At 36.5% G+C, this 18,107-nt stretch overlaps 1 protein-coding gene across 4 annotated transcripts in view; it reads right to left on the bottom strand.

The window, feature by feature from the left end:
• Positions 1–15,161, bottom strand: part of GRID2 (glutamate ionotropic receptor delta type subunit 2) — a 1,531,999-nt gene extending 1,516,838 nt beyond the window's left edge. For all 4 annotated transcript variants that reach the window (XM_050790431.1, XM_050790433.1, XM_050790430.1 and 1 more), the window contains exon 1: positions 14,121–15,161. In XM_050790431.1, coding sequence (XP_050646388.1) covers positions 14,121–14,208 — 88 coding nt within the window. In that variant the 5' untranslated portion in view covers positions 14,209–15,161. The remainder of the gene's footprint in view (positions 1–14,120) is intronic.
• Positions 15,162–18,107: the final 2,946 nt, after the last annotated feature.

An 18,107-nucleotide genomic window follows, 5' to 3' on the forward strand; every position in this document is an offset into this window, starting at 1 on the left:
AAAAAATTCAAAGATGCTTTTCTAAATGGTAGAGAAAGGCAACTTGATTGTTGAATCCATCACAGGGATCACTGTGATTGAAGACAGACTTCCGAATTCTTCTCTGACTTGCTATTTAATAGTCCTACTGGCTGGGCATGGTGCTCACGCCTGTAATCTCAGCACTTTGGGAGGCTGAGGTGGGCAGATCGTTTAAGTTCAAGAGTTTGAGACCAGCTTGGGTAACATGAGGAAATCCCTTCTGCAAAAAATACAAACATTAGGGAGGCTGAGGTGGGCGGATCTCCTGAGCTCAGGAGATCAAGACTGCAGTAAGCCATGAGCGTGCCACTGCACTCCAGCCTGTGTGACAGAGTGAGACTCTGTCTCAAAAAAAAAAAAAAAAAGAAAGAAAAAAGTTATAATCCTGGCATATAGTATGCACTCTCTTTCTCTCCAAAGAGTATTGGGAAGTTAGTCACCCTACCTGATGGAGGGGCCTAAAAGAAAAAAACTTATTCCCTAACCAAAGTGGAAGAGAATTAACCAGTCGATTTCTCTATGAGCAGAGTAACAACAGATACACTATTGCTTACCAAAAAAAATTTATATATATATATATATATACACACACACACATATATATATATAAAACCAACACTTGTGAAACAACCACCCAACTTAATAAAACACCATCAATAACGTTGAAACTATGTACCTCTCCATCACATCACCTTGCCTTCTCCCCTTTTCCCTCTATTAATTGTTAATCAGATTTTTGCATTTATCATTGTCATGTGCTTCACAGTTCCTTTTTAAGAGTGCAATATTCAAATTCCTCTTCATGGTCTACAACATACCATCAATAGGAGCTCAACAGGGTATATACAACATAGATGCTCAAGACTCAATGTGTATTGACAGGAATAGCAATACAACCCAGTTTATACATAATTACCTAAAGTTTTTAAGTAGTATAGCTGCAATTTATATTTCATTTTAATTAAAAATCACCATAAATATGATGTAAACAACTGAGCCAATCACTGGGGCCCTGGTTGTCAGCAGCATTACCCCTGGAGGGCAGTTTTTTCTCTGCGATAATATTCTTCGCTTTGCTCCCAGTCAGTGTCATTCAGCTTATTATTTTTTAGTGGCCTAAAAGCTTTGCTCCTCTTACTAACTCAGCAGCCAAGAGCCAGTTCTATCTTCAGAATCTGGGTGATATTTTGAGAAAATAAAACTATTTCTTCTCAACAAGCCTGTGCATATGAACAGTCAGGGACTGATTTTCTGGTTTACGGATTATCAAAAACCCTTTGCTCCTTTTTCCTTGCTTTTGGCCATTTCACTGCTCATTAGTATTGCCACTGAAGAGTGGACAGGAAAAATAAAAAGAAAAAAATCAAAGCAGCCAGTTTTGCTATTTATTAACTGTTTATTAGCCACAACATGAACTGTTGTGGAGAAAAATAGAAGCATTGGCCAGTTAGTTTGTGAACAATCTGTTATGTTCAGTTTTCAATGTTTTTCCTGTTTTCAATCACATCTATATAATTAAAAGTCTATATAAATATATTTTCCTAATAATAGTTATGCCACTTGTAAAGAAACTTTATTTTACTTCTGCCGTAGGGCAAACTTTTTCCATCATGGTCAAATGTCATAAATGTCAAATGTCATGAATGTCAAATGTCATAAAATTATCATTTTCACTGATGTTTTATACATACAGCAGTGAGGATAGATTAGTAATATGAAAGAACAGTGTACTATTAACTTTGAAAGTGAGAGTAAAAAAGGCAATTTAATTTTTCTCTACCCAAGAAATCATGCTTAATGGAATATCTGATGTACGGTATTAAATTTAGAAAAGATCTCATTAGCTTAATTAATTACAAAATAACCAAATCTTAATGTCTCCTCCTTCATTACTTAAGCTTGCATGAGAACTACTGACATCTATTTAAAAAAATAAAAGAATTAAAAAATAATTCTTCCTTAGATTTGAAATTGGCATGATTGTATTTACTTTGTAGCCTATAGCTACAATATGGTGAACCATCAGAAAGCTGAGAAATGAGATTTCTACTACAAAGACCATTTGTATGTGATAACTTCCTGATCCCATTTATATGTCTTTTTCCAAAATATATGCTTTTATGGCACCTTTAGGCTACCACAAAAAAAATGGCATTTATTGAATTATCACAATCTCCAGTGCCATAGTAGACCACAGTCATTCAGCTGGGAGTTCTGAATTGTTCTACCTTCAGCTTCCTAATGTTATAATATTTTCTCAGAAGGCAGATACTCCTGAAAGTTCTAAGGATACGAAACTTGTCTTTTGTCAATGAGCTGCATTCCTATAACAACATAATAGGTCTAAAAAACATCTGGTGAAACACCCAAAAATGTCACATGTTATGGTTTCATGTAACCCTAAATCAATATGTTCTGCAAATGGAACATGAGATGTGAGTCATAATTTCTCAGCTTGAAATGAATGGATTATAGAAAATGTCCAAAACTCACCATGATTACAACACGAGAGAAGAGCAGTCCCGCTTACATCTGTGGATGAAGCATCACCCACATTAATAAGGTGTTACAAATTGAAAAACAATTTAAGAAGAAATGTATAATGGTTCTCACATAGGCCATGATTCCACTGGGCTATGCTGAGAGTTGTTGGTATATCTAAAAAGAAAATTCAGTGGTTTCCTGTTATTTCCATTCACAGAAGCAGCAAAGGAGATCTGGATTCTGAGTAGCAAGATAGCAACTGCCACTAAATCACCAACACAATTTTGTCTGTGGTCAGATTGCAGAGATTATCAGAAGGAGGAATCAGTCTTCTGGATTTGAATTCACTTTAAGCATCATGCAACAGAACAACAGGACGGGTTCTCTTTTTTTTTTTTTTTTGAGTTGGAGTTTCACTCTTATCACCCAGGTTGGAGTGCAATGGCGCAATCTCAGCTCACTGCATCCTCCACCTCCCAGGTTCAAGCAGTTCTCCTGCCTCAGCCCCTGAGTAGCTGGGATTACAGGCACACAGCACCATGCCCAGACAACTTTTATATTTTTAGTAGAGATGGGGTTTCACCCTGTTGATCAGGCTGGTGTTGAACTTCTGACCTCAGGTGATCCACCCGCCTCAGCCTCCCGAAGTGTTGGGATTACAGGTGTGAGCCACCACGTGTAGCCAGGACTAGTTCTTTTGTCTCACCACAGCTACTAAGATATTATCTGGTCTTTGGATTTTAAGATATTAAGCCAATCAATAATATGGCATTTTAATGATGTTGAAGTTACATATAGTAAACACTTCAGCAGTGTTAGGGTTTCACTCCAACTTAAGTTTCAATTTAAGTCCACGTAGCATTTCCTTCAAATGATATTTCACCACCCCAAGAAGCTATGAACTAGTAAATAGAAAATATCTTTCAATGTTCTGTATTTCATTAATTAAGTTCCTGGGCTCCAGTCAGAAAACAATTTGCTTTTTTTGTCAGTCATTGCTATTCTCAAACTGTAAGACTCCTATCTTCTCATCGTTCAAATATCCCATATTTACATATCAATTAACAGATGTATCAGAACAGAAACAACCATGTGACATCCATATCACATTGTTTCCGCAAGATGAAATGTTTTTATAGAGGACATAACAATTATAACAACAAAGAACACAAAAAATATTATTCATCTGCTATTAGCATGCTTATTTTAGTACAGATATTATTATTTCAGGTGCAAAATCAAAATACACAACTTATGGGTATATTAATACTAATGAAAGAACTAAGATTCATATTCAAAAGGCTGAAATCTGAGGTTACTAAATTTAGAACATTTCCTTTCCTCATGTCCACCTATGACTGAAAATCTAGCACCCATTGTTTAGCGCAAAGTAAAAGATCCATAAAAGGAAATATTTAAATGTGTCACAGAAATCATATGAATACAATATGCCTAATGAATGTATTGTATCTATTTAATTTCTATGCTGCAATGATAAACTTTGCCCTGTAATTACTACAGGTTGAGTATCCTTTATCTGAAATGCTTGGGTCATGAAATGTTTTGGATTTCAGAATTTTTTCAGATTTTGGAATAGTTGCATATCAATAATGAGATAGCTTGGGGATGGGACTGCATGTAAACATTAAGTTCATTTATGCTTCATATATACCTTATACACAAAGCCAGAAGGTAAGGTAATTTCATAAAACTTTTTTCTATAATTTTGTGCATCCATCTCGTGAGGTAGGTCATGTGTGGAATTTTCCATTTGTGGGTATCATGTCAGTGTTGAAAAGTGTCAAATGTTGGGGCATTTGGATTTTAGATTTTTGGATTAGGGATCCTCAACACATATATCCTTTTTGTCCCCATACACATTAAAAACTTTAAAACTGATTTTCCAAAGTGATGTTTTAAGCAAATCAAATTCATAACAGAATTTACTCAGAGGAAATTTATAATGGATTTAAATTCGTCTATTATAACAAAATAATTTTATGCATTTTAATACCACTAACAGAATGAAATATTGTGTGTTCCTGGAATTAGTACATTACTCAATGGCTAAATATTTATGACATTTGTAATGTTATAGCAATACTATGTAAAATGTAATCTGCTCTTAAGTTCAGATAAAAAAATTTCTATGATATTTGAATGGCAATCTGGGAAACTAAATGAAATCTAAACTCTAAACTTCTCTCTCAGGTTAATTTCAGTATGTTTGGCCTGGTGTCACTTGATTCAAATCACCAAAAAAAAAAAAAAAAAAAAAAAAAAAGACAACAAAAACAGCTTTCCCTACTATTTGAACGTTTTCTATCCAAACTCGGAAATCATATAAGTTGAAAGAAAAAGGTGTATCAATTTTAAATCATTTTACTGATACTTCTCTTATGACTGAATATTTAGAAAATTATCATATATATACCAATGCCCAGCTGTAAAAGAAAATCCTTCCCTTTACCTAATATTCCCTTCCTTACCACTTTCTTATGACAAAACTCATAGAATTCCTCATATCCTATTCAATCTTCGGGTTCTCTACAATCAGTATTTTATCACTTATAGTCCACTATAAGCACTTCCTTTGAAGTAATCTTTATACTCAACATTTTCAAGCCCAGCAATCAAATCTCCATTTTCATACATACAATTTAACAGGGTTTCTCACTTCTCCTTCTAGAATTACTTTTCTCACATGGCTTCTAGAATACCATGTACTCCTGGTTTTCCTCCTGTCTCACAGGCTACTCATATTTCTCTTTTCCTGCATCCCTTGCTCTCCTTGGACTCAAACTTTTGGAATGCTAAATGACATAGTCTTGGAACTCTTCTCTCTCTGCATGTCTTCCTCTCTGTTCCTTTATTTTTATTTACGTATTTTATTATAATTTTCAGTCTTTTAATTTTATTTTTCCCTAAGTTATTGGGGTATTAGTGCTATTTGGTTACATGAGTAAGTTTCTTTAGGGGAGATTCATGAGAACCTGGTGCACTCATCACCAAAGCAATATACACTGCACCATATTTGTTGTTTTTTATCCCCACCAACCCTTCTTCGCAAGTCCCGAAAGTCCATTGAATCATTCTTATGCCTTTGTGTCCTCATAGCTTAGCTCCCACATATCAGTGAGAACATATACTGTTTGATTTTCCATTCCTGAATTATTTCACTTAGAATAATAGTTTCTAATCTCATCCAGGTCATTGCAAATGCTGTTAATTCATTCTCTTTTATGGCTGAGTAGTATTCCATCATATATATATATATACCAGAGTTTCTTTATTCACTCATTGATTGATAGGCATTTGGGTTGGTTCAACGATTTTGCTATTGTTAATTGTGCTGCTATAAACATGCATGTGCAAGTATCTTTTTTGAATAATGTCTTCTTTTCCTCTGGGTAGATATCTAGTAGTGGGGTTGCTGCATTAAATGGTAGTTCTACTTTTGGTTCTTTAAGAAATCTCCACATTGTTTTCCATAGCGGCTGTACTAGGTTACATTCCCACAAGCAGTGTAGAAGTGCTCCCTGATTGCCCCATCCTTGCCAACATCTACTGTTTTTTGATTCTTTGATTATGGCCATTCTTACAGGAGTCTATACTGACAATGATATATTCCCCGAATATACAGCTCAAATCCCAAACTCACCTCTAAATTTCAGGATCATATAATAAACTTCCAATTTAAACTCTCAAGTTTGATGTCTAATAGAAATGCAAAATTTAATAAATGTACATTTTGATTTATACCCTAAATTTGCTTATGTCCCCATATTCCGAATATTAGTAGTAACACATTTACCCCATGTATTTGGGTAAAATACCTTGGAAGCCTCTTTACTTTCTCTGGATCTCTCCTACCTGACTCATCTATCAGAAAATCCTGTTTTTCCTATCTTCACATTATGTCCACAATCTGACAACTGTACATTTAGCTAAGTTACCACCTTGATCCAATTTGCTATTGTCAATTTGTACTTCTACTCTATCCAGTGCACTTAAGCAAAGAATGTTATCTTTCTAAAATACAAACTATTTCATATCACACATTTTATCTTAACTCAAAATACTTAGAAGATTTAAATCCCTTACCATGACCTGTAAGTCCCTACAGAATCTTCCCCAGTGCCCTCTCAGACCCCATTTACTTCCATTTCCTGCTTTTCTCACTGAGTTATGCTCCAATTGGCTTTAAAGATATTTCTTAAGTAAACTAAGCGGATTTTCGTAGTGTCTATCTCACGGCCATCATTCTTGCTATATCCTCTGACTGAATTATTCTTCATCAGATATCCACATGGTTCACATCCTTTCTTTAGATCAAGTCTCTATTCCAATGAAAACATACTTTGTCACCCTTCATTCCCTCATTTTACTTCATAGCATTTATCAATATTTGACATCACATCATATATTTTCTTATCTGGTTGTCTCTTCCGTGAGAATGTAAGTTCCTTATATACAAAAACATAGCTTGCTGGTTCAACATTTTAATTTTAGAGACCAAAAGCAATGCTTCATACAGAGTAGATTCAGAATAAAATGTTTGCTGAATAAAAGAAAATTCTCCCAATTAGCACACATACTACATGTCGGTAGCAATGCTTATATTACCATACAGTTTCAGAAATATTAACTTCTAGAATTATAATGACTTTATTAAGGAAGCAAATACCTTATTTAAGCTTACTTAGGATAGATCAGGTACTCTGAGCAATAAAATGAGATTCTTTTTTAAATAGTACTTTTAATTATTTTAAAGAAAAATATAAGCAAATTGCTATTGTTATATAATTTATTACCTAATGTTTTTCATTTTAAAAATCTGTTAATAAGGAACGTGACTACAGAGTGATTTAAGAACATTTAAGACCATAAGTAGGTATTTAGTGCTTAGCTTCTGGTGTTCACTTGGCTTCCCTCTATTTACTCAAGAAGCTTTCGGGGGGTCAATCCAGCCTCAGCTTCACATTGATGACTACTTGGTGAACAACAGGAGGATAAAAACATGAAAACCTGAAGCAGGAGTCCAGTGTAGTGAAGAACTTTGAATTGGTTGCTTTCTTTATAGTCTACTTTTTGTTTGTAGTGATATGAAGCATATGTTAATATTCCTGATGCACTCCCAGTTTGCAAATTCTAAAGGCCAGTGTCCCTCCAGTTAGTGTTAATAAACACTAACTTTGCAGTGTTCTATAGGAGTAATGCTGTAGGTAATACCTTGATACTAATAATAGACAAAGTGAAAACAAAATCAAAAACAAAAAACTAATCTAGCTCTCTCAATCAGATACTAGTTATCTAGAATATCTGATGAAGAAATATACATAATTCTTGTTTGCAACAAAACATCTTCAATTTAAAGAGTTCTTAATTTGAGTAATTAAGATTTTATGTTCCTTATTTCCCCTTATATTTCCTTTTTTGAAGTTCACTCTCAGGCAGCTATTAATTATCACCACACTTGACTGTATCTCTTCTCCCAATTCCTTTCTGTTACTCCTTAAATATAGCAATTTTTCTCCATTTAGTTTATATAGTCTTAGAGATTAAATGAACATTAGTCTAAATCTTATTGTAGGGTTAATAAAAATAAAGACTAAAGAATTAAATAACTTTCCAATATATTCAATTAGCTATTTATAAATTGAGATTTAGTCCAAAACCTTCTAAATTCTAATCCAGAATACTTTTTTTATTATACCTTAACATTGCCCATATGTTTGTCAAATTCCCTTAAATATGTGTTCACATCAATATACTAAAATTCACCAATTTAAATGACGTGAATCCATAGGTGTTCTAATAATCAATTCCAGCACTGTCTTAGTATTTTTTCTTATCTTTTAGACAACTGTCTAATCATTTAATTTTACTCTGAGTTGTTAAAAATACATTATTCCAACTAATAATTAATGAATTTTGGTATAGGGCAAAATCTAACATAAGACAAACTGTTCATTCACTTATTTAACCTAGTCTTGCATTCTCTAATATTGTGAGTTTGCCAATGTTAAAACGAAATTATCGGATTAAAAGTTGCCCTAAATTTCCTCCTCCATTATTCTTATAATGAAATATGCCAGAAAGAAAATTGTGCCTTTTTACAAAACAAATAAATTACTATGTGAGCATAGTCATGAGTTTTACATGGACAAATAAACCCTATAATTGTGGTACTTGTAGTGATAGTAGTGGTGGAGGTGGAACTATGCAAGGAATTGATACAATGCATACAATTAACCAGGCAAAAATTATCTGAAAACATGTATGGTCATTCATAAAACTCAATGGTTGGTATTATTTTTAGATATATTTGTGTCCATGTATATTTTTTTTTTCACAACTCTATTTTTACGTTTTGTCTCACAAACAACAATCAGTTTGAGACCTCAAGTATCCCACAGGTGAGCAGAGCTACCACAGTTAGAAGCTGCTTAACAAACTACTTTATTCGCCAATGTGTGTTTACTCCAGCAGTATTAAACACACTTGCATCCTTCCTGGTGTCTTAGATTTTATTCATAGAGAATAAGTATTAGGTTAAGAAGAGATTTCTCCTGTATTTTAAATACGAGAAAAAAATTGTATCACTATGTCTAGCAATCTAATTTGTTTAGAGGATATCAGGTGTGTTGGTTTAAATTCTTACAAGAATAAGAGACAGGGATAAATATTTATTTTTCTAGTTTGAAAATAAAAACTACCTATATCTTACAGCATCACAAAACTCATTAAAATTACTTTTTTCTGAGAATTTTAAAAATATTTCATGTGGTTTTCAAGTAATAATAATAATAATAATAAAAACAGCTCAGAATGCAGTGACACCTAATGGCAAAGATATCTTTATAAGCCATAAATGTATTTTCTAATAAACATTATCCTATAGTAATACTTTCTAAGTATTGCTACTTTACTCACCAATATGCTGTCTATAATCTAAAATAGACAAATAGACTGTCTATAATCTAAAATATCATGATGATCCAATAGAAATGTGAATATCTTACTTTTTAAAATAAAGTAATATACATAGGTGAAGAAAAAAACTTCAAGATTAAAAAGTGTGGTTTTAAAATTGCAATGGCCCTTTAAGATAAAATTATCATATGATAAAATCAGCCTAAGATATCAGAATGGAATAAAGTGTATCTTCCATTGCTCCTAACCATTTCAACTGACTTTTATTTTTGAAAAATCAAAAGTTAATCACCTTGATTTTTATTCATATTTGTCTTACAATTTATAACAGATATTTAGTGGATGTACATTTCACCTGGAGTAGAAAGCAAAGGCCCTTAGTGTAATGGCTTATTAGTCATGTCATAGTTGATATCTTTGATTAATAACAACATTGTCTAACTTAATACACACTTGAATTGTGCTTCAAATAACTGTATTAATGATACAGAGACGAATAGTAAAGCCAAGTCCCTTAGTACTTTCTAGAAGTTTACACAGTTACCACAAACTTCAGGAACAAACGACTACTAAAAGTAGAAAAAGGATAAAATATCATTGAGACATCTTACACAATCCAAAAAATCCTTGAGGAGTCCCGGGGGTTATCATTAACCAATGCAAATCATGTAGCCAACTGAAAAAAAAAATTGGTAGAACAACAGCACATCTTCTGGGAAAGCTTTTACATTCTATAATTGACAAAATAATCCTTAGTGCAGAAGTAAGAATAACTGGTATTTTACATTTACAATCTATTATTGTTTTTAATGTGTTGACACCTTTTATTTACCCGATTTTGTACTTTAATTTGAACATTCTCATAATAAAAGTATTCCGTGGATTGTCTTGTGTTTCTCAAACATAATATCACCGTTGATTATGATTTCAGACTATAAAGTATCATCTGTTTATGAGAAAAACATGAATAAATGCATCTTTCCTACTCCATGTTGACATAAGGTATTTTACTATGACTGATAACAATAAAAATATGCTAGTGATTTGTGTAATATATGAATAAGTACACTGAGTGTTCCCTTGTAGAGATATATAACTGAGGATAGCTAATTTACAATCAGTTCTGTGAGCACAGGAACCAGATAAAGAAAGGAGCATATATTACACTGTTAAAGCATGAGATCTTCCATAGTTGATATGAAGCAAAACACAAACTGTGCAGTTGCCTGGAAATGCCACCTAATCCCTGCTTAATTAAAGCAGTGCTCTAAACTCCTGTTGTGTTTAGGGAGTAAAGAGTGTGGGACGACTGCTGTATGAAGAAAATAGCAGTCAGCGTGGCTAATCTCAAAGACTTTGGAGCTTTCTAGCTACATAAATCAGAGCGACTTCTGAATAGCTTCATAAAACACAATATCATTGCCATTCTACTCACGACTTTTTGGTTCTTCCTACAGCATGCAGATCATTAGGAAACTTCTAAGCAATCAAGTAATGTGGGTCTGATGAAATTACTCAATCAATGCATAGGCTCAAAGTAGAAGCATAATTCAAAATTGCATAGTTTTTATATGTCAAAAGACCTTTCTTTTATTGGGGCAAAGAAGATCACAATGGAAGTGATTCATTTTTAAATACTATATGGTTGTGTATCTACGTGTGGATGTGTATTATAAAATATACGTAATTATTAAATATTTTAAAATATTATTTGATTGAAACTCAAAGTAATTATAAAATTGTGCATTTTTGACTGAAATAAATACATTTTCATTTCAATCATTATGGTTTAACCATCATGTCTCATCACTGTAGTGAATCAATAAGTTTAACAAAACATATTAGAGTTTAAAATGTGTAATTGACCTTATTAAACTACTGGCATGAGGTAAAAACCGAAGAGAAAGAGAAAGGAGATTATTTTCATGTATATACAATTTGGTTCAATACCAAAATAATTCAGTATATAAAAAGCCTCTTAGAGCAGTGTCTTTTTATCTTTCCAGTTTGCCTGAACTACATAGTGCAGCTACTTTCTGCGGGAACACATCACATGAGGCTGGGAAAACCTTTCATTTCTGCGTATCTCCTTCCATCGCTAGAGTGAAATACCCCTTCCCTCCAGTTTCATCACATTCATTCCTTCAGTCCTGAGCTAATACATTTCCCCGTAGACATATTTCTCACGTTAAATATTTAAATGAAGGCAATCACCTCCTAAAGAAAATTAATTCTTTTCCTATTCAACCAAGTAAGTAAACTAATCCAGTTCATGTTAACTGGTGCTTTACAATTTTAATATGGACGCTCGGTTTTGAATTTACTATACTTTTGCTGAGAGTAGGGGTGGAGGCACTGAATTACACACATACTACCCGTGATCATTTTTTTATTTTTTTATTTAGGAGTTAATGTTTTTCGATATATTATAAAAGATAAAGATTTTGAAACAATTTGCTAGCCCCATGACAATATTAGATAGTCTATACAACAGCTTAGTATCTCACCTAATGTACTAATTGTATTCAAGTCAAATTAATTGTCTCAGAAGTAACTATATCTGCTAGTAGGATATACACATTTAATGCATACAACCAACCTTCTAAATTTGTACACAGCTACTTTTTTTAAATGTGATTATAAATAAGCCAAGTCACTCTGACAGACAACAGTATACAAAACGAAAAACACAACAGTTTTGTTCTATTTTGAAACAGATGTCCAGACTGCATTGAAAAATAGTATTTAACAGTAAGGGATAGCAAAAGCTGTCGGTATTTGTAAATAATGTATTTATCGTGCAGACCACAGAATAAGCGATTTAAAAAAGCACTTTTCCACAGGCTTTCCCTCCTGAGAGATGAGGAACCTACATCAGAAATCCCTAATCATACAATGAGTATAAAGGTATTATGATTATATATTTGCATTCCTGCTCCAATCATTTACAACTGGATATAAACGTATGCCATTTCTTTAAAAGGAGCATAGTTCATTTCTGAACTCTATCAGGATATTGCTGAACCACTCAATGAGATCATAATTTCTTGCTGAAAAGTTCTGAATCTGCAGGCACTGTTAGCCCCCAGGCAAAACGGGATCCAGCAGGCAAGCTATTAGTGCTTGATTTACTTAATGCACAAATGCTAGGTTTTCTGAATCCTGACCTCATTACCCCTTGCACAGAGACAGACAGTTCTACTGATATAAATGATAGAGAATGGCAGACATGTTTACAAAGACAGCGTCTGAGACCAAGAGAGGGAGCCCCCCGGAGCTGAGAGGCTGGCCACTGTGGGCGCGCACGCCAGACAGAAATCCCTCGCTTGGGCGGGCACAATCGCCACCTGCGGCAGGTTCCCCTACCAGGAGTGTGTGTACGTGTGTGTATGTGTATGTGTGTTGCGCGGTGGAGAAGCAGGGGTACAGAAAGGGGAGAAGCTGTGACCCATCTGTCGCCTCAATTTGCAGAACACCAAGCCATGCGTACAGATAAAAGTCCTGTGCCCAGAAAAATTCCCCCAAAGGAACCTCTCTGCAGCCCAGCAAAGAAACCTTGCTGACTCGGGAAGCGAATTTCCGAAAAAGAACTCGTCGCATTAACGGAGAAAAGGCTGCAAGAGCCTGTCGCCGCTCAGCTCTCACGGATTAGCAAGTGAGAAGAGTTGCTGCCTGAAGCTGCGAGCGCTGTGCATGATAATGACGCGCAGCCCCCCGCCCGCCCCCGCTCGCCACGGCCAGTCCCGGCCCGTCTGGTTGCCAATAGGTGGGGCCACTAGCATCTCAGAGCCGGCTCAGCAGTCCTTCTCAGAGTCGGGGCCCGCATTAGTCCTGGCGCCTTCGCTGTCTGCCTTGCGCGGCTACTCGGAGTTGACTGCTAGGCGAGGCGAGGCGAGGGAAGGCGGATATCTACTAGGCTGACCCTGGGAGCGGCCTGCGCGCATTCGTTTCCCCGCTTTTCCCAAGCGCCCCGGGGCCAGTTTCGCCGCCGCGCCAGGCCCGGGGAGCGTGTCCGAGGAGGCGAGGCACGCGACTCCCAGTCCTTGGTGACACTGCCGCCAGCCCCTCCCGCCACCATCTCAAAGACTCCACGCGAGGATCATAAAGCCAAGAGGACGTCAGAAGAGAGGGTGGCTGGGGGCGCATCCGGCACCCCGTCACCATCGCACTAAGCTGAGGCGAACTCAGCCGGCTCACGTTGCAAAACCACCTGTTCGATCCGAAGGGAGCGCCCCCTACCCGCACCCCCTGCCCCCGGCCCAGTTCTTTTCATCTCACAGGTGACATCTCCTCTGCTCCCCCAAAGATAAATTTTTAAATGGAGCAAATGTACATCCGGGAAAAAATATGGAAGAGTCAATTAAACTCCCTTTCCCCACACACTTAGAATCTCCCTGCACTTCCCCGCACACACTCACACTCAGGTCAACTCGAGACCCCCACGCACCCAGCCACATTCCACGAATCACCGCGAAACAACAGCACAAGTCAGTCGAGGTTCGAGCATCCACATCCTTTCAGAAAACTGAGCAAGTGTGAGGGAAGGGTAGCGGGAAGGGGCAATGAACTGAAGCCACCTCAACAAGACACACAGAGGGCGGAGAGGGGGAAAGCAAAGGGGAAACATTTGAGAACTGAAACGGTGAAAGTAACCACGAGCTGCACCAACCCTTTCTTACCGATGTGAATGATCGAATCCGCATTCGCCGAGTCCCAGGTTCGAGACCACCAGATGGACAAAACCAAGAGCAAGGGGAAAACTTCCATCTCCTCTTATGCCGATTCTCTTGGAGGATGGATGTTCTTCCAATTTTTCTTTTCTTTTTTTTTTTTTCCAAACAGTCCAAAGAGTTTGAGGTCACGGTGGAGTTTAGCGCAGCGTTTTCTTTTCTTCTTCTTTTTTTTTTTTTTTCTAAATTCCTATTGCCAAAGCAAAGCCTTTTATCGTCGCCAAGAAAGGCAGAAGGGAATGACAGAAAGAGCCCAGCCTGAGGAAACCTCCTTCGCAAAGCCGTGTCACTTGGAGGGGAATTTTGGCATCGCCAGAGTTGTTTGCAGTTTGGCTTTTGAAAAATATATCCAGCCTCGACTGCTCTTGGGCAGCGGGAGAGGCTGGAGCTCAGATCAGACCCATCGCTGCGCGGGGGCCGCGGGTCTCAGGTCCCAGCTCCGCAGCAACTTCCAACACCCCTTTCACGCCGGATGTGCCCCCTTCCCTTCACCCTCCCGAACCAAAAAAGACCCCAGCCCCCGCCCCTACAGCCCGCAGAGAATCACTGGTCTTCGCTGCCAGAATCTAAGTGGAAAGGAAAGATTAGGAGATTCCAAGCGGAGCAGCCAGATTCCACCAGGGAGGGGGGAAAAAGCCCTCTCCAAGAGGGGTAGAAAAAGTGAACTTCAAGGTAATGCAGATAGTAATGCAGAGAAAATTCCCTTTCTGCGTGAGGCGCGGAACGCAGCTTGGCGAGGCGGGCCCGGGGAGCCGGTTTGCTGGGGCGCGGTGGCGGGGGAGTTGCGCCGGGCGCGAGCAGCGGGGCCGGGCCAGAGGAGGGAAGCCGCCGCGGGTTGCAGGATGCTTTTGGAGCGGTTCGCCTGGCGGGATGCAGGAAGCAAGGAGCGAGCCTGGCAGCTTCAGCACCAGCCCCACGTTGCCTAGAAATGGATCACCTAGGAGAAAGAGCGAGCCTGCGAGAGAGCGGTGCTGTCAGGCGGAGAGAGGGGGAAACCAAGAGAGGAAGAGCTTCTCTCTAATAACCACCTCCTCCCCCTATCTGCAATACAAGGGAGAAACAAAATAGTGCTCTCATTTCCCATGGAATCTTCAACCGGGACTGAGAAAAAGGCAGGACTGTAAGAGAAAAGACATTGAAAAAAAATTTTTTTTTCTTGTTTCTTTCTTTTACGAGGTTAAATGCAACCTAAAAAAGCCACCCCACTTATTTAACCTTGCTAGTCTCTAACAGGTATCAGACTTTTTTCTAGTCTTTGCCTGGAATTAGTCACATTGGTTGAAAACAAATTAGGGACACCTGGTCACTTAGGGAAATAGAGACCTAGAAAGCTTTTAATGAGATTTCAATTATAAAGTTATAAAAAGGAGAGAACGTGCTAATTACCTTTTATACAATGATTTTTTTTTTCTGTCTCCAGTGTATTTTTTAGGCAATCAGGATAGAGAAAGGTTCCTGAAATCCTTTCTATTGATAGAAATTCTTCTCTATCAGGATAGAAAAGATCTTGAAATAAAAAAAAAAAAAAGAATAATTAAATAAAACAGAAAAAATGTTTCAGTTAAACATTTGGTCAAAATATTTCATTGAGTAGCTTAATAACCTATGTAGATAAATTCCGAATGAGGAAGTTGGGTGCTCTCTTCCGTGGAAAAAGCTGAGGAAGTCCTGAATGACAGCCTCTCAGTCTCCAGTGAAAGGATTTTCTGCAAGCTTATTCCTTAAGATAAAATCCTGATCATTGTGAATTCTTTTCTTACAATGATTGACTTAAATCAATCTGGCCTTATTGCAAACTGGAGATTTGTTAACACAGTCGAGGTCAGGTATTAATGTCATAATATTGTTTCAATTATAATTGGAATTCTTTAGGAATGTTGGACGTGTGAATGTCAAACTCATTACACAACCTTTCAAAGCCTTACCTCCAAGTTTGGCAAACCTCTTTTCTTCTTGTTCCCTGACTTGAACCCTTCTCTCTAGTCTTCTGAATTGGGTTACTATTTTTCCAGACACAGTTGTACATTCTGACTTCCGGCTGTTTTCATTCATCTTCTACACTTTTTCCTGAACACTCCAGAAAATGTTTTGCTGCCATATTTTTACTTATGTTAATATTTCTTCTTGGAAAGCACACTCTCAGTTTGTCCTCCCAGCCACTCTCCTTCACTATCTCAAGAGTTAGTTCAAATTCCTTTTGCCCATGAAGTGGTGTCCAGTCCTTTAAAGTGGAATAAATCCATCTATCTTCTATACTGTCATAACACACTCTATTTTGTATTAGAGTTAGACAGGACTACTACTAAATTAGATCATAAATGCCTTGAGAGTGAAAACCAAAGCTTATTCACATTTTATTCAACACAGCATTTTACAGAGAACCCCTTTGTTGATTTGAATTTCATCACTTCCTTCTGAATCTGGAACAAACCAGTGCTTCCAAGAAGCATTTACTGATTACTCTCAAATTTGATCATTCACTTATCTTTTGTTTCCATTAGTAGGCATTGACTCAATATTGATTATATTAATGGTGTTAATGTCACTTTACTTTATAAGGGTTTTGATGCAATTCCATAGATTATACTTTACTTATTCAGACAATGAATGGAAAGAAGGTACTCACTCCCCATAGCTTGCTTCAAATATTATTTACAGTGACGTTCTAAAAATTGATGTCATTATGTAGTCTATCAAGAAAAATTACAACATAACCATTTAACATGGAAAGAACACCATGGTATCTTAGAATAAGATAACTAGGAAGAACTTCAGAGCATTAACTAGTCCAGTCCTGGCTTAATGAGTGTCTGTCCTGAAGAAAGTCAAATATTGTATAGTCATATTCATAATGTTTCCCCTCTCGGAAATCTGTTTTAGTGTACTATGAGCAAAGCATTTTCATTATTCCCTAATCCTCCAGTTTAGTAGTTTTCAAATGTAGATTCACTTTGAAATAATCTGGGAAGCTTTTTAAAATGATCACTTAAGGTTAATTTAATCAGAATCTCTGGAGTTTGCGACACAGCCTGTAATATATTCTATAGCCTCTATAGAGGGCTCTGCTATGCAGCCATAGTTCAGAATCACTGTTCTAATACTCAGACATTTAAATGAGTCTGGGTGATACATCACGAAAAGCCCGTAAGGTAAAATGACCACTCCTGCCAATCAGAAGAAACAGTAGAATCATGAGTTTTGCCTGTCCAAAAGTTACACAAGAAAGTTGAAATTTAACATTGGCTGTTTGATTTTTCAAGAATAACAATCATTCTTTTTACTGTTGAAATAATTTCTACATTCAATGATTCCTAATTAATAAACATATAATAAATATATATTAACTATATTTTCTACTATTTTAGAAAACTGACTGTCATATAATATTTAGTTAGCTGGATACAAATATTTATAATGTGTGAATTAGATGTTAAATTCCAGAAGAAAAAATATGAATTCATTGGCTGTGCATATTAAATATTTTAATGACTGCTGTCTGTTCGTCTCATTAAGGCTGCTTAACTTTAATTCAAGCCTTATTATATGGAAATGGATGATGTATCTGGCCCACTGTACTTAAATTCAAACCTTGTGAAATTCTGGCATGTATTGGCAGGAAAATAGCCCTCATTAACTAAAGTTTTATAACAAATGATTAACTATTTGAAATAAAATGTAAGTAAATCACGTTTGATTAATTTATTCTTCCAAGGTGGAGACTGTTACTTCATTCAGGCATTGGTCATGATATGAACATCAATTATTTGAAGAAATGATAGAGAATCGGAACTGCCCCAAGATTTAAACTAATATGCCTTTTTTTCTTTGAAAAACAGAATTTGGAGAGAAACTGATTTGCATTGGTGAGGGGACTACAAATGCTGACTCCTTCAATCATGCACAATTGTGGAAAGAAAGCAAGGTAATAGAATAAAA

The sequence above is a fragment of the Macaca thibetana genome, chromosome 5 (genome assembly GCF_024542745.1).
Source record: "Macaca thibetana thibetana isolate TM-01 chromosome 5, ASM2454274v1, whole genome shotgun sequence".
In the NCBI taxonomy this organism is placed as follows: domain Eukaryota; kingdom Metazoa; phylum Chordata; class Mammalia; order Primates; family Cercopithecidae; genus Macaca; species Macaca thibetana.